The 26,768-nt window shown below is 35.1% G+C and overlaps 2 protein-coding genes across 14 annotated transcripts in view; one reads left to right on the top strand and one right to left on the bottom strand.

The window, feature by feature from the left end:
- The window catches only part of CENPP (centromere protein P), a 160,555-nt gene that overhangs the window by 101,018 nt on the left and 32,769 nt on the right, over window positions 1-26,768 (bottom strand). The gene's annotated exons all lie outside the window — the stretch shown is intronic.
- On the top strand, window positions 9,230-15,098 carry OMD (osteomodulin). The gene is given in 3 exon segments (XM_009688101.2): window positions 9,230-9,453; window positions 12,910-13,871; window positions 14,779-15,098. Coding segments are annotated over 3 exon segments (1,506 nt in total).

Here is a 26,768-nt window from a genome sequence, read left to right as displayed (position 1 = left end):
TTGCAATACAATAAATCTTGAGGTGAAAGAACTGGAATGCTTTTAGAAGGTATGTTTCATGCAGACATATATCTAAATTGGGGAGTAAAGTTACTGGCTTTATATTTTACTTGACAGACTATGCTCCCATATAGTGGTCTGTAAGTTTGGCACATTCTTTGATACCAAGATCACTCTGTTGTGATACTATGCATAAGGAAACACACGCTTCCAGCTCCTATTCACCACTACTATAGCCAGACCCCATAACCAAGTACTTTCTTAAGCCACATGGTAAGATTCCTTAGTTGTCATGTAAGCATCATAGAGTTAAGAGCTACAGTAAACAGAGTTTATATATAGTATAGCAGCATATTTTTTCAGAGCATAAAACACTAACAGTAACCTAACATGTGGCCAATAGGCCACTACCGCTTGTCCTTCAAACCATAGTTAAGGTGAAATGAGTATGAAATCATGCCTTGAAACTGTTCATTCCTTTGAATTTTGGTTCTTACCGAAAAATAGTGTTTTTTTGATGAAAAGGTCTTCCTAGAAAATTAGCACTGTTATGCAAAGCTAAATAAAATGTATTCAGAATGAATTCCTGAAAGTCAAAACCACAACCCTTTATTTCAGAAATGGAGAAATTAAGCCTAAAGTAATCTACAGCTTTCTTCTTACTGCTTATATTGAGATATATATATATATATCTATATATTTTTTTTTAAACTAAGTTATTTATTAAAACCTTGCATCTTTATTTGTGGTATAGAAACAAACAAAGCACACATTTAAAAAGGGGTTTCTTAGTATACTAACTAAAAACCTTTGAAATGTTTTCCCTATGCACATTCTATTGGAGCATACCTATGTAAAGCAATATTCAATTACTGCTGTTGTCAGGAATCTTTTGTCTTAGCGGTACCTGTACATTACGGATGTGTACTGCTGCTGCTGCTTATTTGCACTGAGAAGAAAAGGGGTAATGCATGTTTCCCACTTTATAACACTTCACTCCCAAAAGCAGAATGCACAGTAACCTGAGAATAGGAGAAAATGCACATATGGAAAACACATCTGTTAGAAGTGCAATCGCTTAATAAGGCAACTCTTCTGCCTTTCTAGAGAGTACCTTTCCACTTGTGCATTCCATTGTGGGAAATCCGGTGTCCGGTTCACCTACTGACAGTTCTCAACAACTACACCAGCAGCCTCTCTGTGACTTCCTTCATAAAGTACAGACTTATTCAGAGTTTTCAGCAATAAGCCTGGTCCTTGGAAAAGGTGTTAAGGGCATTTTAGACAACTGTCTTGCAGTCATATGGAATAGAAACATTTTTAGAGGCAGCTCCTGGTATTGGCACAATTCTGATGCAGTCCAATCTAATTAATCAAAGCACTGCCTTCATACCATCCCCATACTAAGGCCCAGTTAGTTCTTTTAAAAAAAAAAAAAAAAAAAGACACAAAGCATTATGGATGTTTGTGTTTTGGCTGCAAAGAGTGCAGGTATTACTTACCCGGTGATGCCTCTGCTCTCCAGAAGTGATTTGGTAAGGCAACAGAAAACATATGGTAGCAAGGACACTTGCTTGACTACCATGGAAGGATCTGTAACTAACGCCGAGATCACCTCATCCTCCCTAATGAAATGGTGGCTACCAAGAATTCTGTTTTAGGACAGACAAAGCAACAAGTTGTCTTGTTGAAATGGCTGACCGTAAAAACATGTGAATCAAGTTCAACTCCTCACAAGAAGCAGCCATAAGGCCTTTCAAGAATCTCAGAATGGCTCCTGATAGAGAAACAGAAGACTTTCAACCACAGAGTGATTGGATGAAATAACTATGAGACCTGTCTCAGCTCTGCTAAGCAGCAGCTTTGATTCAGACAAATTATTCAGACAGCAATAGAGAAACACTGCAATTTGATTACTAGTCATAAAGGAAATGACTTTTTTTTTTTTTTTATGTCAGGTAGAAAATAGGTGTATGGACCAATATCTTCCCCAGAACAGGGTTAACGTTATTTAGAGAAAATTCAGAAAAATTGGAGAGTAATTAGGGGACAGGCACAGACTAAAGGGCACAGAGGCCATATCACTCCTGATAAGAGAGTATGCCAACAACATGCACAGGTGAATGGCAACCTGTAACAATACTTGGCACCTCTAAACCACTGTCTGGCTCAGGAAGTTTCCAAGTCACAGATTCTGATTGCTGAGAAAATGTACTCCAGAAGTAAAACTCTTTACTTGCCTTGTTCTTAGGCTCTGCTATCAACTTTTAAAAACTAGATACAGGGCTAGATTCATCTCTAGTTTTGCCCAATACAGGATTCTCTTCTGTGATGTTCTACTCATATACTAGGTCTTGTGATAAAAAAGAGGATTTCTTTAGAAGAAAGAGGGATCATAAAAATTAAGAAAAACGTTAAGAATGTTCTCCAGGTTTCAAACTAATGAAGAGAGCTGAAAGACACTCTGGCAAAATTATACATGCTCCAAGGCAGGACAGTTGTAAATATCTATCGCTCTGGAAATGTTCAAACAAATATAACTACCAAGAGGACAAACACAGTCAAGGGTCATTGGAAAAACAAATAAGGACTTTCATTCTTAAACAAACTCAAAACAAAAGAGTCAAGGGAAAGCACTTTCCACCACATATAAGGGGGAAATTTCAGCTAATGCAGAACATTTTCCTACGCATGATCATCCAGGAATTCTTTGGCACATAACTTAGAAATCTACTCTTTATCCTTGCCTTAAAGCGCCTAAAGAAAATAGCTTATTCTTTGGGTAATAAGTACATGATTTCCAGATTGAATACCAACAAGGAAACAATCTGAAGTTGCAGACACATTTTCTAGTTCTTTTAACCAAAATGTATAAAGTTCATAGTTATTTAATGAATAAACTAAGCTACTGGAAAAGATTATATTTTAAATTATTAAGATAGATACCTAGAAGAGGTAATGTGAATTCTGCTCTGTCAATTTATAGCATTGAGGTTAGCAGTCTGGAGTTCTGCATGAAATTAATGGGAAGAGGTAAGTACCTGCTTTGAGATAGACACAACGAATGGAAGTTAGATGCATTAAAGTGGACATTAAGAATACTCTCTCAGTAAAGCAGCACATTTCTAGTCCATTTCACATAGTAAGATGACAGTTCTCAGACTCTGTTGATATTTTATTCAAACACATGAAGGCCATGCCTAAACTATTAGAGAACTTAAAGTTATAGTTTAAAAAATGGTGATTCTAAGGAAAGACATTTATGCTGATTTCAGATGAATAAACTACTAGAGATGTAATATAGACATGTACAAAGGGCACTCTTCTTGATGGACTTACCGACTTGTATTGGTACTGCTCAAGGATCTCTGCACTTCACATTCAGTTATATCAGCTGTCTCACTTTCCTCCAGTACAACACACCATATGCTCTTTTAGTTTTATTTACAATGTTTATTACTTGTGTTTATACATGAATTATATACTATTACCTATATAATTTTATATAGGACACAAACATAGCAAAACAAAGATTATGTTAAAATTTGAGGTCCAACTGCTAACACCGCTTCAGGAAATTGAACATACCTGGAACAGTAGACAGAGGTTGCAAAAAATAGGTTATGATACTGCCACTTTAAATTGGCATAACCACAGATAAACATGCTCCAAAGGAGTAGACAACGTATCAGAACTCACTGTGGGAGGAAAAAAGAGCCCTGAGTCATCTGACTTGCAAAAATCAAAGTAGGCTGTACATAAACACAAAGTATAAACCAAAGCGTAACTGCTAAAATATCTAACTGCCAAAAATAAAATTGTCAACTGACAACAGTGATTCTTCTCTCTCAGAAGTTTATAATTTCATGCAGTAGTCCACGATAGTTTGGAGTAACCTGATACTATTTACTACAGATATTATTGCTTACATGAATTTAAATTTTTTGAATTATGTCAGTATCAATTGTTTCATGATTACTTGTTCTTTTAGTAGCAGAAACATACGATTCAAGGGCTATTTAAATGTCCTTGCTTTAGAAAGCAGAAATCTATATATCCAAGAAAACTAAAAAACAACAAAAAAGTCATTATTGTCTTCTAAGACTTCCAATACAGCAATATGGGGAGCAAAAAGCTGCAAAAAGCATCCTTTCTTCTTCTGTTTTTCAAAATCAAATATCTATTACAGTAAATTGGTACTGTCATAGCAAAAAACAAAAAAAACACACACAAAAAAGCAAAACCCAGACCCCACTCCCTTCCACTGAAAAAACTTGAGCCTTACAAATTTGAACACACCAGGAAGCTTGATTCTCGCGAAACACAGTAAATGTTCACTAGCACACGCTTAACAGTAAACCAACCATCTAATGAGACCATGACTTCCTAACACATCACTTCTAGATGCATTTCTTTTTTTCTACAGTGAATTCTACTCTAAAAATTCAGTGCATTACTGCATATTGGTAGAAGATGTTACTCCACAATTACCCATAGATTCCTTAATTCCTATGTTATGAGGTCAGTGAGCTCTTGCTCTCTCTCTTGACCATCTACTCTATACAAGGATCCATCTCAGTCTTTCAGATCCACATGCAGTTGTATTTGCTAACTATGAATACGCTTCAAAGGTGTTGTTTTTTTTTTTTTTTTTAAAAAAAGAACAACATTAAAAGCATATGGTTAAAAAATAGGAAAAAACAGAATGGCAGAAAAATAGAATGGCCGAAAAATTTAACAATTTCTGTAAGTATCTAGACTTCTTCTTAAGAACTAAATATAGCTAGTACCACAAAAATCTTTAGAATGATCAACTTATGTGATCTCCAAGTGGTAACACCTTATTTTAGATAGAGAGAAGCAGCTCTGCTTGGGAACCTCAAAACTGCCCTAATCATTGAATTCTAGTCAACTCTCAGTCTAACATATCTCAAATACAGGAGCAACATCTGGTACTTCAAAGGTATTGAACTGCTGCTGAATATGTAGAGGCCTTGAATACCTGGGTTCACACGCCTCCTTTTCTGGTATGCAGAAAGAGAAAGAAATTGGAGTTCATTTGCCCAACCTGTCTGCATCTCAAGAAAGTACCACAAGCATGGTTTTCAGCAACACACTTTTCATTCAACTTGAGAAAGTGGGATGCAGGAGGAAGGATGCTTAAGGTGGAGTATGGGGAGAAGGAAGGAAAAATAGAGGAATGTTTTTCAACTTAGAATCAGCAAATTCATATAAGTGGAGAATAAAAGGAAGTAAAGGAGGTACAAAAGAAAAACCTCTCCATATCCCACAGCATGGATGAGAGGAAGTGAGAAGTGTTTATATTCAAAATGATATTTAGCAGCCAATGAACCCTTCACAAGGCTTAGACTATCCGCTGTCTCACACTTCCTTATAATAAAAATACATGGGAATTCTTGTTTTTTCATTCTCTTGAGAAGCGTGTACATAAAAACAGCCATAAAATCTACACATAAACATCTTTAATTTTTTCTTTATATTCATTGTAGCATGTATATTCAAGTTGTAAAAGTCTTCTAAAAATCAACCAGTAACCACAATCTGCCTTTAAAAGAATTAACGAAGACACTTAATTCAGAGCAATATTTGATCAATATAAATTAAAAACAAAGTCTAATAAGTCTTATGAAATATTTTTCAAAAATACTTTTTGTAAACTCAAAAGTGTTGTTCTCAGTTGCTCAGCACGTTCTTCCCAGTAGCTCCTAGCAAAATGAAGTTTCACATGTGTAAAACAGACTGCATAAGACCAGGGCTGCCAGAGTTTTGATCCTAAAATATCACATATTAAATGGGAAATACGTAGAGACCACACAACAAGGCTCAGGTCAGAGGCAAGTGTAGGTCCTGCACGAGCTGCAGCTCTAGCTTTCCTTCCTCTTTTAACAGACTGTGTCTTGTCTCAGCTCGCAGCATTGTTTATCAGATATGATGATCCCTCTCCCACAACCTTTAAAAATGCAAATTCACACAGGGACATGCTTCTGGAATGACTTTCCATTGAAGAAGAGAACAACATGAAGTCTGTAAAAGCTATTATTACTGAGTTTTATGGGCTCTGGCTGGGCTGGCAGCTCTGCAAGGACAAGCAATTCAAAACCTTGACTTACTGAGAGCTCTACCCTTTAGTAACTAAATTTTCAAACCAGCTGTGACAAAGAATAAAGAAACCCTGCAGCAATTGCAGGCTTGATAATCGGCTGCCTCTGTCCATGATAGACACAAATAAGTGCCTTTGCAGGTCGCATACAAGAGCCATACAGGCTGTTAGTGGTCTGCCGATAATGTTTCTGGACTGCTTGTTAAGTCTTATAAAACCCTATGCATGCCAGTTTCTATCTGCATTTCTTTCCATGCCTACAATCTGACTTTGAAGTGCAGCTCAGTCTTGATGACACATGCTTGAGGCTGTTTCTTACTTCAGAGACCCACAGGCTTTATTGAGAACAAAAATACAACAAGCAAACTTCCTTGTTATATTTGATCATACATTTTCCTTTCTTCTCTACAGCCAATTGGGATAACAAACTAACCTTGACAGTTCTCACCTAAAACACAGAACTTCTTCAAAGTTGACAGCTGAGATGCCTAGAATTTTGAGCTTGAGATTTTCTTCAGAAGTCAGATACCAGGAGCTTTCTTTTGTAAGGTCTACACATACATTGGATGAAGAACCTTTTAATTCAAGCAAGTTAGTGATTCCAGGAGAATTCTCAATAGCATTAACTTACATAGCTTAGCTTAATTTGACTTCCTTTGATCCTTTATGCTCCCTAAGATTTTTTCTTTCTCTAATCTTTATATAAACCATTAAACTTCATATTAAAAAAAAGAAATCTTTTACAGTAAAACCTTCAAGAAGACAATAGAGGGAAAAAGAAAATAGAGGGGGAAAAAAGTAGTATAATTTATTCCTCCTTATATCTGAGCCAATCCCATTCATGAATTATGCCACTTCAGTGTCAGTGGTTATCCTCTCTACTTATACTGGGAGGATTTTGCCTATAATTTTGAAATTTCAAATAAGCAGTTTTTAAGTGCATGAGTACTCAGCAGTTAAGCAAACGTGAATCAACGAGTACTAGAACAATCCCCGCTCTTAAGGTGCCAGTTCAGAACCAAAGTTGGGAAAGCTAACAAGTGTCCTAAGTTGAATGCAGTTAACGAAGATGGTAACATTTCAAACACTTTATTTTACAGACAATGATCCACCCAAGCCAAGCCTAGTTTAAGAAAATAAATCAGCTTCAAGCTAAACCTGATTTTGAGTTTGACATATATCTTGCTTTCCAGCACAACTGCCTAAATAAAACAATAAGAAAAGTTTACAAATTCAAAAAGTCCTTACAAAACAAAGGAAAGATATTCATCTTAAATCTATGTGATTTTTTTTTAAAATCACTGAAAAATCAAAATAAGTTTAAAACATAATAGATTTGTCATAGCCTTTGAAACAAGAAGTCTTCTGTGTATGATGTTAAATTTAATCCTCTCATTACACTTCTTGTAAGGAAATTCTTACCACATCTCAAATCAAAAATAAAAGACAATCCAACCACACAGCTTGACCAAGATTATAAAGCATAGACTTGTTTGTATCCAAGACAGTTTGTGGGTAAAAAAGGAATTCAGGCTTAATATACTCCATGGGTAGGTCTGCATAATTTTCTGCAGCTATATATGCCTTAAATCAAGAGCTTCACTTCAATTCTTTGAAAGGACAGACACTTTTGCTCTGCCACTGTGGATATTTAAATGCATCATGAGATCTTAGGTCTCCTGATAGCTTAAGAGGATTTGGGACACAATCATTAGTTGAAAACGATAGAAAGATATCAGGTATGAAATTAAAATTTAAATTTGGTCCAATTTAAATTTATCTTTATAGAAAATAGCTTTAATTTTTGCATATGTTTTATTTAGAACTGTTAATATAATGCAGCTTCCAAAGAAATTCAATATATTCTTTGTCTTGCTCTTATATATATATATATATAATATATATTTCAGCAGCAGTAAATGACACTATTAAATGGCATAAAAAACTCAATGCAATGGTATCTTTTGATTCATAGTTATAAATATATTCTAAGAATTTTTTAAAAAATCAATTACTATGGTTGTTTAGCATTATTTAGGTTTGAGGGTACAATGTGGTTACTCTTCAACTATTTACAGTAAAGTTAAAAAATGACTCAGTAAAGTTAATAAATGACTACACAGTAATAATTTTACTCTTTCAACTTCTCCTTTGCAAGTCAATATTCTGTACCTAAACATATGGCTGCTTTTTTCTAGTATGGCCAGCCCCCACAATATTGTTTCTGTTCTCATGGTTTCTGGTGCTTTTCTTTATATCCCAAATGTTAGAATCATGCGTGATTTACCTTTTTAAACAGTGTTCTAGTCCTCAGCATTACAGAGAACAGCTTGAAAAGGTTAAGCAGATCATCAACTTTAAGCAGCTCAAAGCCAGAAAAGAAATAAAATTTATGGCATTATTTTCTTGAATCTGATATCCACTTAACCACTTAAACAAGTCACTTAAACATTTTTAAGATCCTGATCCTTCCTGGTGAATAATTTGGAAATAATTCAAATCTCTTATCAAACCAAAATCATAGTCAAATGCTTCCTCAGAATTTTCTGATGAAATAAATCTGACAATTTATCCAGAATAGTCTTACTTCCTCAACAAAAAAATTGTTATTTTTTTATCATTTTTTGCATATTTCACAGTTATGTCAAATAAGTACCATATAACAGCAGAAGCAGATTTTTTTTGTGCTGAAAAGCTATGAAAAATATTTTGATTTATGCAGTAAAGTGATTTATATCTTATACTATACTGTTCTGCTTCATACTAAGATTTGTGCTCTTTTTATAAATCTTATCAAAAATCACATTGAAAACTTACTGTGAATTGCTAATTACAGCTTTAGAAGGATGCTGGGTAATACTGTATTATACTAAAAACATTGTATAGCAGGACTTTTGCAGGAAGGAAAGAAGAAATAAAGATGGGAGGGTCGTGAAACTACACTATGAACTAATAACCTCTGAAATATATTTGAAGTCTTATTCTCTCAATTTTTTTTTTTAACTTGAACTGATAACACTGAATAAGCCTTGTAAATAATTTTGATATGATTAATAACAAAAGGAGAAATATTTTCACAGACTTATGAGATGGCATCTACAATAGCTGATGATGTGGCACGAAACTTTTTTTTAATGGCAAATCAGCAGAGGGGTAAAGGCTATTGTTCTGCACTGCCTTCCCACAAGACTCTTCACCACAAAATATGGCTTAGAGAGATCTTTTGTTCCTCCAGCTGTGTTAGGTTATTACTCAGCTGATTTCATCAACACAGTAATTTGCTGCCCTCTACAACTTGAGTTTCACAGACCTCCATAGAGTAAATGCTCTTGGTAAACAGGAACAAAAAGAACCAGTTGTAGTATTTTGTGCAGTTAGAGTGATTCATATACGCCATATAATTTTTTAGCTTTCCGCTAATGAGATGTTTGCAAATATAACTACTAAGCCTTTAATTTATTATAGATGGCAAAATCAGTTTCTCTTATCCGCTATAAGATTTTTTATTTTCTTTCAATTTTGTAAATACATAGCCTATCATATTGTGTGCATTTGACTCACTTCCCCCATTATGAAGTTTCAGCTGGTAAGATTCTTTGTTTTAAAGGAAATAGGGTCCGAGGAACTGTTTTATGCAGAAGCTTTAGTATCTCAATGCTTTAAGACATGAACTTCAAACTTGTCAAGACAGTTATTACTCTACCAAAAATTAATTCAAATTCAGTCAAGGTATAACAATCCCCCCAAATTCCTCCCTCTCTGTAAAACATGCTAGAGACTTTGAGATCTATTACTTATCATTCCCTTTGCTGTGATCATAATCATTTCCCTTACATTGTCTACATGGCAAGTGCATCAACTGCATGAAGGCCTAAGTAAGTGCTTTCCTTAAACTGAGCAGGACTTTCCTGAGTTGTTCCCTCTGATGTGTAAGGACTACTGTGGCACTGAGAAGAGAAGTTATTCATTAGAAGTGTTCTGACACCTATTAGGACCCAAAACAGTATGGAAAAAGAACTGGCTTGACATACGGTGGTCAGAGGGAATAAGAAGAAACAGAAGAAATGCAGAGAAGATAGAACTAGAAGGTGAAGCTTAAGTTCTGGATAGGAGCCGGGAAAGAGTAACAGGAGTCAAAAGGAAACCAAGAACATGAAATAGGCATGGGGACAGATTTTTGAGAGTATGCTCAAGAAAACAGAATCAAGTCACAATACAGACAGGATTTATATACGTAGATGCCAGCAGGTCTGAGTGGGAGTTAGAAATAGGCTAATAAGGGATTCTCCTCATAAACACTACCTGAAATCTGGAAAGCAATTCATTCCTCCTGAAACATGGGATTGCTTCTCAATCTAGCAAAGTTAATCAGCGTAATATGTTCATACAATGCTTGTAGCAGAAGGCTGCACTCTGCATAGATATGTTTCTGCTAGTATTTACTAATATTAGCTCAGATATCTGATGCTACTGTTGGGATATGAAGACCTTGGCTTTGCTGAAGACCTACAGCATGGTTCCAAACAACTGATTCCACCCTAGCTTGTTTTTAAATTTCTTATCAGTTATAAATAGTCATTAAAGGTGCATTCAAATACAAATGATGCTAAGTCAGAAATTCAAGTTAGACAATACCATAGCTGATTTTACCCAGCCACTTTTGCAGACACATTGTGACGATTTAGTCAATTCGAAGATTTTGTTATTACTTTTTTTTCTTAGGATTCTCCCTCTCTCTCCACTTCAATTCATACCATACACCATGCACTGGGAATCTGTTAGCAGTACAAAGCACAGGAAACTAGTGTTTGTAAGACTCTCTTCTCCTTTGTTACTATTTGAACGTATTTGGCAGAAAATATTAAGAACTCCATGAAAACAAGGAGTAGAGTGAATGTTATTACAAAAAAACCCAAAAGCTTATTTGCTTGCCTCTGCCTCTCTGGGTTCCCATACCATGCTGAGCAAAGTCTCTTAACAAAATGTTCAGTGATTTATGTGCTTTGACCTATAGTATTACATTTTGACTCACCTATTATCTAAGTTGTTTGACTTAACACAATTCATAACTGCAATTATGACAAATAATTGTATTCTTCTGACTGCAAAAATGCTTTAAAATGTCTTTGAGCATCTGAAATGTGACATGCAGAACTAGTTGTCAATAATTCTGACTTTCATAATATTACTATTTCACTTCAGAAGGGTATTATAAAAGTAAATTAGCTCATGTTTGTAAAGAAAATGATTACAGAGGAATAGAAAGACTAAAATTTGCTTTTCAGTGATGATTTTACATGATGTGTAATAGTATATAATGGTTGAAATCAAATACAATGACAGATACAATTACAGGAACAGAAGAAATTTTTTTTTTTTTTTTATCATTAATGCTTTGTATTAAGTCAGCTACCTGTTGAAAACAACATAAAATGCCACAGAACATACAATCAATCACTAATGCCATATCAATTTTTGTCTATTTTACATCAAGTATTTCAAAGTAATGTTTCACTGTTGTATCTGCAGAAGCAATACTGCCCTAACTTTTTTCCACAATTACCTCATCATAGTTTAGAATTTCTTTATTTTTAACCAAAATAATTTTCCATTAATAACGAGGACAGCAGCCACAAGTCATGGCTTGGGAGCATGACTCTAGCAAACTCTAGCAAACTTCTTCCCGCGGAGGGTAGTACAACACTAACTCGGGTTATCCGGGGAGATCCGCCCTTGGAGTTTTTCAAGGCTCACCCAGACAAAGCTTAGGCTGACCTGAGCTACTGCTGGAGATGGTCACGCTTTTGAGCGGGAGGCTAGACTGCTTTCAAAAGTCCCTTCCAAACAGCACTTCTATGATTCTGTGATACTGACCATTCATAATTTTGTGCTGCGCCAGTTGACAAGTGAGAAGAACTAATATATTTTGCAAGGAAAAAAAAATCCTTCAATAAGGGGTTTAATAAGGCTACATACATTTGAACCTTGGACATCTGCCTTTTCTTCCTATCACATGAATTGCACAGAAATACAAAGAAATATGTTGCATACTTGTCTCCTACCACCTTTGAGTAGCTCTCAAACTATACAGAGTGAGCTCTTCCTTTTAAAATACCAAAAGCTAACTAAAAGCCATTTAAATTATCTTAAATCTAATGAATTACGCAGCCTTAAAAAAAAAAAAAATCTCAACATAAAGAGTAACAATTACTGCCAGGTACAGGCATAGAAATCCAACAGACTGCAATGACAATATGTTTCCAACGGTCTGAGGAAGAAACGTTCCCTAGAAATTCTATCTGCATCCATTACAAACGGACTTGTAAGGCTTAGCTAATGTCTCCCATTACACTGGAAAGAATGCAACACCTAAGTGTCTAATACAAATTCCAGATTGCAGCACTTCATATATAAAGTCCTTTTGCTACTTCTCTGAAATTCATTAAAGAGAGAAAGGAAAGCAAACTAGGATTTTTTTGAGCTACTTCTCCCAACTCCTGTGGTGTCCTTCAGTAACAGGCACAGCACAGGTAGAAAGCTGTTTCTAGTCTAAAGTTAAGCCAAAAAAATCCATGTTTATTTCAAGGCCATTCTTGCAAGATAAAAACTACAAACAATTTTTGGCTAATTATGTAATTGCCAGTGTTGCCAAAAAACTACTTTGTTCTGCTTATTTAAATTATTTTATTCATACTGCTTTTTCTTAAAACTGAAATTTAAATATGATTTAGTATATGATTAGTTGATAAATTGTTGATAAATTTTTTTTTTTCTCCCCTCATCAATAGGGTACAACATACAAATTTGAGTATGGGGATTCTGAGTCAGCTATCAATCATTCACCTGCTCTGGGCTGCTATGGTTATTTGTCAACATGAAGACTATGATTTTGGGGATGAATATGATGAAGAGCCAGATCACGAGCATCCGTATTATTTTAATTTTCATTCGAGTTCACAAGACGAAGTTCCCCATTTTCCTTTTCCAGTCAAATGTGCCAGCGAATGCTTTTGCCCACCAGCTTTTCCATTATCAATGTACTGTGATCATCGTAAACTTACAACAATACCAAACATCCCTAATCACGTTCAACAACTCTATCTGCAAAACAATGATATTGAAGCTGTGATTGCAGGACCGTTTGCTAATGTCACCATCTTAAGAGAAATTAACCTGAGCTACAACAAAATTAAATTTCATATGATTGACCATGGTGTTTTTGCCAAACTTTCAAACTTAGTACAGCTTCATTTACAACATAATGAATTAGAAGAATTTCCATTCCCGCTACCCAGCTCTCTAGAGCGACTCCTCCTTGGTTTCAATAAGATTTCTCAGTTATCTAGGAATGCACTGGAAGGATTACCTAATATAACCATGCTTGATCTTTGCAATAACTTTCTTGATGACTCGGCACTCAAAGGAAAACATTTTTCAATCCTGAAAAATTTAATGCAGATCAACTTATGCAACAACAGATTACAGACCATGCCTCCTGATCTACCACCATCACTTATGTATCTCTCTCTTGAAAATAATTCTATTTCTTATATTCCAGAAAACTATTTCAGTAGACTTCCAAAAATCATTGCTCTAAGAATGTCACACAATAACCTGCAGAACATTCCACACAATGCCTTTAATCTATCTAACCTTTTAGAACTTAATTTGGGACATAACAAATTGAAACAAGTATTCTATATTCCAAGAAGTTTGCAGCATTTGTATATTGAAGACAATGACATTGAAAGTATGTTGTTAGCTGTAAATCTATAAAGTCAAAACACGGCGGGTTTGGGGGGTTGTTGGCTGGGGGGAGGGCAAAAGAGCAGGGAGAGGATGCTAGGGCATATTTTCCCTACCATCCTGATTTAAGAACTTTTAACCTAAACAAAAAACTATTGGAAACATCTGTTTGTGTTCTTTTTTTCCAGCACCTGCCACCTTACAGTTTCTCAGTCAGGTCATGTATAAATTGAGTGTAGAATCCAGCAGCGGTCCAGATTCGCACATGGTTCAAGAGTTAATCTGATGTCCCTTTTGTAGAGAGGTGATCTTGAGCTATTAGTGCTCTGAGCTAACCAATTAACGTGGCTCTGAACCAGAGTTCATTCCTGAGAGGTACATTTTGTATAAGTGCAGCTATGTATCTTTTGATCCAATGCAGGAAGAATATCCTCCCATCTTCTTCAAGATGCAGTGTAAACATATCGTTAGCTAGTTGAGACCAAACAATAGGAAAACCAGAAGGAATTTGTACTTTTGCATCCCATAATTTCCAAGAAGATTTTTAAGAGTCTGCACCAGTTTTTTTCATTTAACAGGCTAAAACCTTTTTAAAACTTGCTTCTGAGACAATTGACAAAAAAATGCATTTAGACATAAGGAATTATGAAAATATTCCATTCACACAAACCAGTTGCCACAGACTGTAGTGGCAGCCATTTCTTTTACCCTACAACCTTATACTTCACAAAACTAAAAAAATTTTTATCACTGATATTTATGAAATTGCTTTAAAACAAAGCAAAGGATAATATTGTGAACCACAAAAGTATCTTCTGTGGTAAGTTTCAAAAAATAAATTGTAATTTTGCAGCAGTTCTTAAATATAACTATTTTCTGTATTTTAATTAGTATTTTTCTCTCTCTTACAGTCATAAATGTTACTTTGATGTGCCCATCTATTGATCCAAGGAACACCAATCAATTAACCTATATACGGGTAGACCAAAATAAGCTTACAGTTCCAATAAGCACATATGCGTTCTTTTGCTTCCCTCACATACGAACCATTTATTACGGTGAACAGAACGGTAACATTAACAAGTCGACACAGCTAAGAACACCAGTGTTCCGCCGATTTTTAACACCAGAAGAATATGATGAAACAGAAGACGATCATGAAATAAACAATCATGAAACTGAAGATGATCGTGAAACTGAAGATGATTACTTTCATGCTTACTTTCAATGAAGGAATCATATTTAATGAGTATATACAGAAATCTTTCCTTAGTTGTGGGGTATTAATATCCATTTTAGAACAGCTGGCTAGTTTGAGATATTTAAGATATATCTATAAAGTGGGGGTAGGACTTATGCATAGGTAAATATGCCATTACTGATGTAGTTAGAAATACAATACTAGCAGCAAAGACAGAGTACTCATGTCAGCAATAGAAAGCAGCCTGAGTATATAACCTGGGTTGATGATGGACTCATTTCTGGGTTGGTGGCTTGTAATAAAGAACAGGATATCATGTCTTACCACAATTGCTATCCCTGCTAATTAGATTAAAGCTAGCATAGATTTGTTTGCTTGTGTTCTAGCTGTTTGGCAGATAGAAAATATATGAGCTGTCTCATGTATGAGCAATACAAATAGTATGAATGAGCTCACAGTGGTTTATCTAGTAATTTAAATCACATCCCAAGATCACACCATAGTCCATGTAGCAAATAATTAATAGTTTAGTATACCTACAATTTTATTACACTAACAATTACCTTTGCCTTCCAATGAATATTTCAAGCTGCAATGAAGCCAGACTGCACCAATTTTGTACTGAAATAAAACATGCAAAAAAATTTATCTTAACTAATCATGTAAATATTCAGTAAAACTATGCAAAGACCACCTTTATCTGAGGAAAAAAAAATGTTCAGGAATTTCATGCTAAAGCTAGAATCACTCTTCATTTGGCATCTTTATCATATAAATTCAAAGAGAGGCATACACAGTATGTTTTAGTAAAACATGGTTTTAGTGAAATATTTGAATTTTTGATCCTTCAGTACTGAGATAGCTAACTTTCACTGTGAAGAAATTATGTACTAAGTAAAAGCTTGCATTCACAGTGCAACTAGAAGAAAATTTATATGAAAAAGCTACTACGTTCCAAAGGGATCCAACTTGCAAAACAATAATTATATAGGTCAATGTCATGCTCTGTAAAAATGTGGATAACACCAAAAGTCTGTCTAGATAGGTATCCTACTACTGACAGCAGTAGGAAACAGACAGCTAGAAGAGTATAAGAGGGTAAGATCACAAAAATACTTCTGAACATTCCTCCACATCTTCCAGAAATTGAGATGCTTCTACTTTCAGTTTCTAATTAGATAGAAAAAAACAAATTTGAGCTTCAAATCTCTTTCAGATTCTGTTTGCAGAGTCCTGCAAATGCATATCATAATAAATTTTTACTTTGCAGTTTCTACGTCAATTATCACAGCTCTTTTTCACAAAAAGAGATTTTAACTTACTAGTAATATAGACAATGAACTACCTTTTATCAAAGATTTTAGGATATAAGGAAAAGGATGTGCATTAATACAACTCTAAACCACTAATTTTTACATTTTACATATACAGTAGAGGCATTAAAACTTAAATTGTTCATGATGTAGAACAGACACAAATAGTAGCATTCCATTTTTAAAAAATATTTAGACTACCCCCCCGCACGGATAATACCAATTAACTACTTCATTCTATTTCAAAGTAGAACACAAACTACTTTAAGCAACTTAAAAAAAAAAAAAAGATGCAATATAATATTTGAGCTACAAAAAGATTTTTTAATTGTCTTATGCCTAGAAACAGTATCACATTAACATAGGGTAAGAGAATACTTTAGGGCACTTTGCCCCCTTTATTTAAATTCTGCATTTTTCAACACTTAATTTCTTGATAAACCTTATTAGCATTGTGGAAACATCAGCATTTTCACAAGAAAAACAAACGAGTGCAAGAAATACAGCCATATATCATGCTGCTAATTTTATATTATAGTTTATATTCAAGGAAACTAAAAATACTATGTAAAATTATGCAAGAAATTTTTATTAGAATTTCTGAAGAGCTTCAGTCTTTTTTATGATATCAGTTATGTTTTGAAGCCCTTAGCATATTTTGGTTTCTGATACAACAATTAAAACATTAACAAATAGAATCTACTTTATCAAAAATTTTTGTCTTTTTTTTTTGTAAACTGAGAGAAACTCCTCATAAGGCCATCAATATAACAAATATTTGCCAGTCTTTTAGAATAGCTACTCGCAAAAATTTATAGATACAAAATTTATTGTATCATGACTAAGTTGTAGCTCTTCTACCAGCTAATTTGAGAGGTCTACTTTTTCTCTCCTTTTCCTTGTGTATTTCACATTTTGAATATTGATTGCAAAATATTTAACAACATCAACAAATAAACAGGTCTGCAGAATTTATTTTTCCCTTTTTTCAAATTAAAAACAGTTCATCAATATTTATCAACCTCAGGTAGGCCTTTGGCTTCATGAAAGGAATATATGTGTGCATTCATCACCTTATTCAAATACTCATATCAAAAACCTATACTCATAAATTTAAATACACATACCTATATTTCTATAGTTTTATTAATAGGAATACATAGTATATTAACCTTAGGGAGCATTTATAACTTTTCATCTATTTCATATTTTATGTAGAGGTGAATAGTGCACAAAATACAACACTAAATTAAGACAGGCTTTTATGAAAATCTTGCTCAGCTTTAAAAAGAACACTATTCAAATACAGTACAAGTATTTTTTATGTATGTATATATGTATATACATAATATACACACACACACTTCTTATTACAAGCTTTCTGTTCTTTAAAAACAATCATAGATAAAACAAAGTTAAGCTTTAATTTAAAGGTAACCTTAAAGATACTGACTTTGTAGCAACTAATTAAATACATTTCTTAATAAAGATTAATTCAAACTGTGATAATAAAGCTCAAAAGCTTCCAGTAATTACTACATTAAACTCATTCACATTAAAAATTTCATATTCAATAATAGCAGAACTGTCATAATTCATTTTTCATTCAATTAATATCATCTCATTTGCGGCAAACGCAATGCTATTCTTCAAAGAAAGATTTCAGAACGGCCAGGTAACTAAAGAACGCTAGCTTTCTGTACCAGAGAAGTGAGAAGTTAGGACAAACCACAGAATTAACTGATATCTAGATAATACAATTTACTTTGGAAGATAGAATATGGCTTCTGTAAGAGGAAGTCTTAACTTGCAAATTTTTTTGAGTTCTTTGAAAAAAATCATCAAGGATGCGGAAGAGGGAGATCCTGGTCACAGTTTACATGGATTTCTGAATGGCTTTTAAGAAAACTAAGCAGCCACAGACCATGAGCTAAGCGCATGGACAAAAATCAAGCAGTGAGTCAGTTCTCGTACAGGAGGGAGGCCACTGGTGGAAGTTTTGCAAAGGGCACGTGCTGGGATTTATTCAATTTAATACATTTGCCAGTGATAAGGAAAGAGGGCTAAGCAGTGAGGTGACAATGAAGATTGCTAAGGGCCAATGAAGAATGACTGAGTGCAAAAGGACCTCACAAAAGCAGTTGCCAGGATGATAAAATAGCAAATGAAATTCAACATGGATAAATAAAAAGTAAGAGTCGGGGGCGGGGGGAAATCTAGCTTCCCCTGAAATCTTATAAATGAGGAACTGACCACCATCACTCAGGAGCAAGATTCAGGAGTTATACTACGTGGTTCCATGAAAACGCTGGCTTAGTACCCAGTGTGAGTGACCAATAATCCCCTACAATAGGAGAAGGCTTAGAGGAGATTCTGTGAGATGGACAAGGGTGATGTGGCCATGAAGCTCAGAAAAGACTGTAGGGTGTGACTGATCACCAAAAAAAAAAGCTGAATTTATCTCAAAACAAAGGGGACCAGAGGGTAGCTTTTCTTCCAGATAAATGGCTAGAGCAGTTGGTTGAGTGGATCAATTAGCTATGTAAAAGTTTTTCCCCCCGAGTTAATCAAAACAGTGTGCAAGTCTCCCTGAGTTAGCCAGATCAGCATAGGGGGAAAAATATACGCGGCTCAGCCCAACATAGAGTATAAAAATTGAATGAGAAAAAAAGCATTTTGAAGAGAGCAAGGGGCTTGAGCTGGTCTCAACCCTTGTATTCCTTCCCAGTGACTGGGGACGCTGAGTGTCATAACAGTGAGCATACTGCAGAGACTGGAAATGAGAACTGCATTTGTATTGAGATCCAACTTATATTGCATTTGCTATATTCTGCTAAGTGTAACTTGCTCTTGTATTGTGATTTCTGTATATTGCTGAATCACTCTACTAAAAAAAATCCTGTGCAACATCAAATATATTCAGTTAAATAAATCTGATATTAAACATTACACTCTCCATGCATGGAATATCTACAAGAACCTGGTCAGAGCATATTAGACTCTGACACCCAGCAGCAGTCAAAAAGGAAACTTAAATTAGAAAATAACTTGAAAAAGAATGGAAAACAAGAGATTATTATACCAGTGTACAAATATATGGCTCACCTAGATATTAAACACTCTGGATCTCTGATTTCTTCCGATATCTGTAAGTTCTACATATGTCATAATAAGGAAAGGATCAGAGAAAGGTAATATGGGCACCAAAGATGGCTTCTATATTAGCAACAGCAAGTAGGCTAGAACACATCAGTTCAGAAAAGAGACGGTAAAGGGGAGATGGAGCAGAGATCCACAAAATTTTGAGTTGCACAGACAGCATAGCTTGGGATCAGCTGGTCGCTGTCTCCTCCAGTGTGAGGAAGAGTCATCACATGAAACCGGGATGGGAAAGGTACAAACCAAGCAGATGATTTGTCAATCAACGTGTGGTAAGCCCTTGACACTACTTGCCTGAGAACACAGCAGATACCGCAGTAATTTTATGCATGGGTTCAAGGGAAGAATGAATAAGTAATTGTTAGAAGAGATTCATTTCAGGTTGTTGACTGGACAAATCACAATAGTGCAAGAAATGCAGAGCTGAAAATAGCTACAGAATGAAAGAATATTCACAGAAGGGAGATGAGGAGTTATCATGCTTGTCCTGTCGTCATCTTCCCAAAGCATTTGCTTTTGACCATTGGAGACATGATATTGCAGGTGAATCTTTGCTTTGAACTGCAAATTCATTCTTACATTCTCACTGTCCTTGACTGTAGTAACAAGCTGGCATTGCTTCTCATAAGTGTATGCTTATTTTCTTGAAATATTTGAGTTTTAAACTTTTTTTTAAAGTGTTATCAGCTATATTTTTATACAAAGACAGACGGTCGGTCATTAAATTTGGAAACAGCATGTCTACAATGCTCCATGTTGCAGTGTCCCATAACAGACAGATACTATTTCAGGCACGTGAAGCAGCCCAGGCACGTTAGCATGGAGCTCTGCATAAGCCAATTTACATGAGTATATAAACATACAGATTCTGGTATCAACACGTATTTGCTTGGTGTTTGCTCTACTATTTATTTTTCAGAGTATTAAGTGGTCTTTTTAAGTATGGAATAGACTCATAAACCAAAAAATAAACATGCATCAGAATGCTACTTATTTTAATCAGGAACAATTAAACTCATTAAACTATTTGGAGCTTGCTGGGTTTATTTACAGCAGACAGTAAATATAGAAATAAAACTTGATTTGGCTGACAGCACTCTGTCTTCATTAGCAATGAAGGTGAGGCACTACAAGTGAATCAGTGGAGCAAAATAGTTGTGATGAGGCCATGATATCCACACAGTCTGATTTTTGAGGTTAACTTCAGACTAGTCTTGTCCTCTGAACTGAAAATCCACTAGCAGCTGCAGCACATCAGCTGGAGTACATCTTCTGATTTTGTTACATCCAAAAAGAAACAAGTCCATGTGCTTTCAAGTGCTCTGTGATGTGAAACACAGGGCAGTAAGTGGGGCTTACCAGCCTATTCACTTCAAAAATGCACTCCTGATCCTAATTAAAAAGCCAGCAGAAGCATAACCAGAACACAGCAACTGAGAAAGATGAAGTCAGGGTTCTATGTTCAGCTTTGGTCAAATTATTCTGAGGAACTGTGTTTTCCAAATCTTGCCTGAATAAACAAGGATGGAACCTTCTTGAACTCTAAGCTAAGTATTATCACCATTATTCATATTTCATGATAATGAGCAAGGTTCTAGTAGACTGTTGTAGAACATAGATACCCATGAAAACCTACAGCAGGAAAACATCTCACAGATTTCTGGAAAAACTTCAATTGTCACTCAACTTCAGTTCATAAAAAGAAAGCTCTCAAGAACAAAACTGACAAACTCAGATTCCCTGCTCCTCAAACCTATACCATAAGAGGCTACCGCAAACATCAGAATAAAGGAGAGACATAACTAAAGTTATCTCAACTGTCTCCATTTCTTCCTTCAGCCTCAAAACACTGGGAGCTTATTTTGCCTTTTTTGTTGGTTGTTGTTTTTTAATACTTTAAGGCTTAGTTTTTGTGATTTTTACTTATGCATTTTGATCATAAAAGTTACAGGGGTTAGGCAAGAAACTCCTTTACAGTCAACAGATGTTTTATATTTCAGGTTTTCTGACTTCTTTTAAAATATTCACATTCCATTGTTATAATATGAATCAATTTCCTTCGTTGTTTCCCAACCTGATCATTGCAAGCAATAAACATAGGAATTTCCTATCTGAAAAACATGAAAGGAGAACATAGTATTTTTTTATAGAAAAAAATTATTATACCTCAGAAGGGATTCTAAATATTTCACAATTGTTTTCCATCACTACTATAAGAGTATAACTTTTCAGCTACAAACCAAATCACGTATATGCTATTGTAAGTTATGAACTCTACAAATATACATATTTATCATATTTTTTAAAAAATTTCCAAAATTTCCATTTCTAACAACCTAATCAATTTAGAAGGAAAATAAATAATATCTTAATCTCATACACCAAGGTATAAATTCATCATCCACAGAACTAAATAAATCAACCTTCCCCTATTATAAAGCACAACACAAGGGAAAAATAGATAAGCATGAAAGTTAACCATAAAGACAGAGTGAAGTAGATGCTAAAAATAACGTAAGAAGCATCATGACAGAAGCATAAAGGTACAATATGTATAAGGCCAATGAGTCATGGAGCGCTGTATCTAGTGTCCTGTTAAACTTCTGATGATATAACCAAGTGATGTCAATTCAGAAAAGAATTCTAAACAAATTTTAATAAATGGACATGGATTGGCTTTTGATTCAGTACATAGCTGATGATAGATAAATAGCTAAAATTCAGGGCACCACCTCTTCACTATAGGGTTTTAGATGACCAAATAGTACTTTTACTCGAGTTATCATATGTATCTATTGACAATAATTTGATTACTGATTACTATCGTGCATGGTTTTTAAGATGTGCTTTATCCATTCATAACATAATAACTTAATCCGTTTCATAACATTCATACTCTGTTTCTTTTCCAGAAACACAACAAATAAAGCTAATGTCTTCAGCTTTAACAAATTCTGAATATAAATCAGAAACATATGAAAAGATGCTCATACAATCTTCAGGTAATTTTTCAGCTGTCTCTATTTTGCAGCTGGTAGCCCTAACTAAACCAGTTCACTGAACCTTGGAAATAGTTCCAACTTTTCATAAAAATACCACAGGTATTCACACAAATTCTACTTATCTCCACTATTTCTCTGGTCATTCTGAATTTTTTGAAATGTTTTAAGCTTTCTTGTTAAGTCATGATAAACATCTACTTTACACTTAATTACACTCCCCCAAGGATAAGGAATTGGAGTACACTTTGGTTAATATTGCAAAATGGCTCTTCTGGAGTTGCATCTTTAATCTAACTTCTGTGCATTACTCAAGAACAAACCAGGAGGCTGCTTCTTCCCTTTTGGGTTCTCTGATTACTTGTTCCCAGGATGAATGCAGCCTCAGCACAAACATTAAACTGCCTTACAACTAATTTTACACTTCTATATCAGGACTTCAACAAAGGGCAGAGAAGGATGTAGGAGTAGCAGAGAAGTTCCACATCACACATATGCAGTAGTCAAAGCACGTTGCTGTACCATTGGAGAGACAAAAATAAATAAAAAGGCTCAATTAAGCAGACTGCAGAAATAGTCAAGCGAAAGAGAGCTGCATTTTAGAAAAAGAAATGGAGAATGAGCCAGAATGCTGAAGTTATTTATTTTAGGAAAAAAGGGAACAAAATAAAAAACAAGCATTGAGTTCAATTTTAATATCACTTTATGCCTTTGTTTTCCATAACAGTAAATTGATGCTTCACTCTGTGCAGACTATTTCAATCTGATTAAATAACTACCTGTTGCTCTCTAAAAAAAAAAATTTTTTTAAATAACTATTCCAGTCCAGAGCAGCTGATCAACATTGTTAAGTGCTTACCACGCCTCATATAAGAGGCGTGCTAAGGAACATTTACTGGTTTTGTTCCATGTAGGAAGTTAACAAAAATCACATATAAAGCATTGTGTCTAGTTGTACATATCCCCAGAAGTCCTTAAAGCTTTCATAATTTGTCCCGACCTGTTTCTGTCATAGACATTTTTACTGAAGAAAATACAATGATTTCTGAATATTCTGTCTAAGTGATTCCTGATGTCCATCAGGCATGAGGAAGCTAAGCAATAATCCATACTTCTTTCTTCCAAGAACACTTAAAAAGCCAACAGAAAAACAGAAACTACAGAACATGCCAATAATGTCCTTTAGAGACTATGATATAAGATGAAAGCCCAAGTCTAAGCAGCTGCAAAAATACACCTTGTATGCCTAAATATAGAACAACCCTGAGTATTAAAAACACACACACAGAGCTTTGGTTTAGTTTCAGAAGGAGGACCTTGACAGCAACTTTATGTCACTCTCCCTACTGCTCTCTCACAGTCCTCTATATTAACCTACTACCCCAAAGATAAGACCCCTTTTGTTTTTCTTCCCTCTTCCTAGTCTTCTGCCTCCCATCACATAGTCCTGAGTCCCACTCCTGAATATAGACAGCGCCAGTCCCAGCTCCCACGAAATTCCTGCAGGCACTCTGGAGAAGCAATTTACGACCAAAAACCCCACAGAAAGGAAAGACTGCCCCCTCTGGTAATGACCTCCTTAGGTCATTCAATTCTACAGTGCCTTGAAATTACTGCCTCACATAGAAAACTATCACCATCCAGGCCTCAGTTTCATTTTAAAACACATTACAGCATTTTAAAGCAATGCTAAAACAAGTATAGAAAAGCTTTACTTCTATCACTTTTGTACTATGCTATTCAGGAGTAAGTAAAAGGTACTAAAGGTGCTCATAGTATAAAGCCAATTAACACGCTAGCAACTGCGAGAACTTGTTTTGGCTGAAAGACATGGAAAATAAAGACAACTGCTCTCCCACTTAAACTGATGTCATTTTATTTGGCAACATACACTGGATATGAACTGCTCATAGCAACTTTTGCAGTATGTCCCTGCACGATTTAGTATTTAAGGAAAACTGTTTCTTTTTTGTAGCTTTGTATGTAACCTTGTTCCCTTAAAGTTAAGTTTTCAGCAAGCAGAATCCAGAGAGTGAGTGTCCCTCGTTAGAGTGGCTTGGATTCCCTCCACTAGAAGACCACGTTATACTTCATTTATGCCTTCAGCTACATTTCATATCCTTATAAAGCTGTAGGGAAATTACTATCATTCTCATTCAAGCCAGGATTTCCAATGCAATTAGTAAAATAGCCATTTTAAATGCATAACATTTCAGTGCTTTGTGGGAAAATCAGTCTTTGAAATAAGATACTACAGAAAACAAGAGGTACACTTGACAAATCAGAAAGCCTCTGTTAAATACTTTCTCAAGGCCCTCTTCAAAAATCGGAGCTCAGTTACTTAACAATAGGACTTACTTAGGTTTTCAGAAAAGAAACCACCTTCTAGAATATATAGTTCCTTATAAACAGAACCTAAGAAATAGATACCTATATATCAAACGTGTAAGTGTTAGCAATGTCTAAAAAGCATTCTCTGCTTGCCAAGGTGATTACTTCCTGTTAGCTTCCCTATGGCCAGGGCATATGAACCACATTTTTCTTTTCAGATGATCAATTGCTTTGGATACCGAGGACTTTGCCAGTCATTTTGAACAAGAATAAACCACCATTGTTACTAAAAGAAGCAATATTATCTTTCCTTGCTTGCAGCCACCTGTGCCATCCCCTTCCTTGTGCTGATAAAAGCACTTGCTGGATGTTCAGATAAAACAATTTTATCTGAAATGATTCACCAATACTTTTTTTCCTGGTACAAGGGATGACGAGCAGACAGAATATGGGGCAGGACTACTACTTTATTTGGCCCTGACAGCTTGAAGTAATGGTGAAACTATCATGATGCCATCAAGCCTTACCTTAGGACATAAAGCAATTACCTAATGTAGCAATCTTATATGCAAGTATTTATCAGTTTCTTAAAACCGCTTGGATAACAACAGTGAGTACATTTACAGGGTTTTTGTGGTACGCATACCACTGAAATCTTAGGACTCTACTGAACACCGACTTTTGAAAATGTTTTCTGCAAAAGACACTACAGAAGTCTTCTAACATTACAGATCCTCTTCTCCAGATCAAGGCAAGTAAGAGCTTTCTTGCACTAAGGCTTCCTAGATTTTCAAAAGCTCTTATGGCTAGTAATCATCCCCTATCATTAACAACTGTCAGATATTGGGGGGGGGGGGGGAGGGGAGGGAGCAAGGGGGGAAACCAAGACATTCTGAAGATATTCCATATACATAGCTGTCAAGACATCTAGGACTTTGGCACTTTTGCTATAAGAATATAGCAAATATATTAAATATTTTTACATCATGCTCTGAATTCCAATACTTAATACACCTACCTTAAGGCATTTACCCTTTGATTACATTCAAGCATAAAAAGAATTTGGATTTACCAAATCAAGATGAAATCTTAATCTAGATATTTGGGAGAAAGGGTTGGGAGGAGATCAAGTAGAAAGCAGAGCTGCTGTAATTAGTCCTGAAACTTGCATGGAACAGAGATAGTAAGGGGGAGAGGGCAGTGGTTGATTCACTGAAATGTTTTTGCCCCTTCCTTCCTCAGCAAATCCACCTTTTCTATCAAAACCCGTGCTTCGGACCAAAAGTTCCCAGGCACTGCAGTGGAAAACACCTTAATATGCTAGCCACAAAACTGAAATTCAAACTTCAACTTGTTATTGTTCCAGCAGAACAGCAGACAGGATTCAGAATCCAGTTTCCATTATTATGAGTCCCTTACCTTTACATTTCAGGTATATACTCAGAGCAAAATTATTATCCTAGGGCATGCTGTAAGTTGTAACTATGACACAGTTTAATTTGCATATGAACCAATTTAAAAACACTTTGGAATCTAATAAGTTCAGAAAGCGATAAATGTTATAAACTGGAAAAAAAAATAGAGAGCAAAGGTCTGTAACAACTTTAATTTACAGATTTACTTACTACAGACATCTGGTTTCTAAACAAGTCAGAACTTACAAGAAAATACAAACTAATAGGTCCACTCTTCTACCTGGCAGTGCTACCTAAAAAATACTGTGGAAATGAAAGAGAAATCTAATTGTGAATATATCCCCAAAACTATTTTATTGCTACATAGTTTTTAAAGACTCAAAAAAAAATCTACTTTGTAAACTTTCAGGTTAGTCATCTGGCTCCCATTTATACTGACTGCCAAAAACACATAGTAAGGAAAAGGATGGGGGACAAAGAAAT

This window comes from Struthio camelus, chromosome 14 (genome assembly GCF_040807025.1).
Source record: "Struthio camelus isolate bStrCam1 chromosome 14, bStrCam1.hap1, whole genome shotgun sequence".
Taxonomy (NCBI): domain Eukaryota; kingdom Metazoa; phylum Chordata; class Aves; order Struthioniformes; family Struthionidae; genus Struthio; species Struthio camelus.
This window is presented reverse-complemented; position numbering and strand designations above follow the sequence as displayed.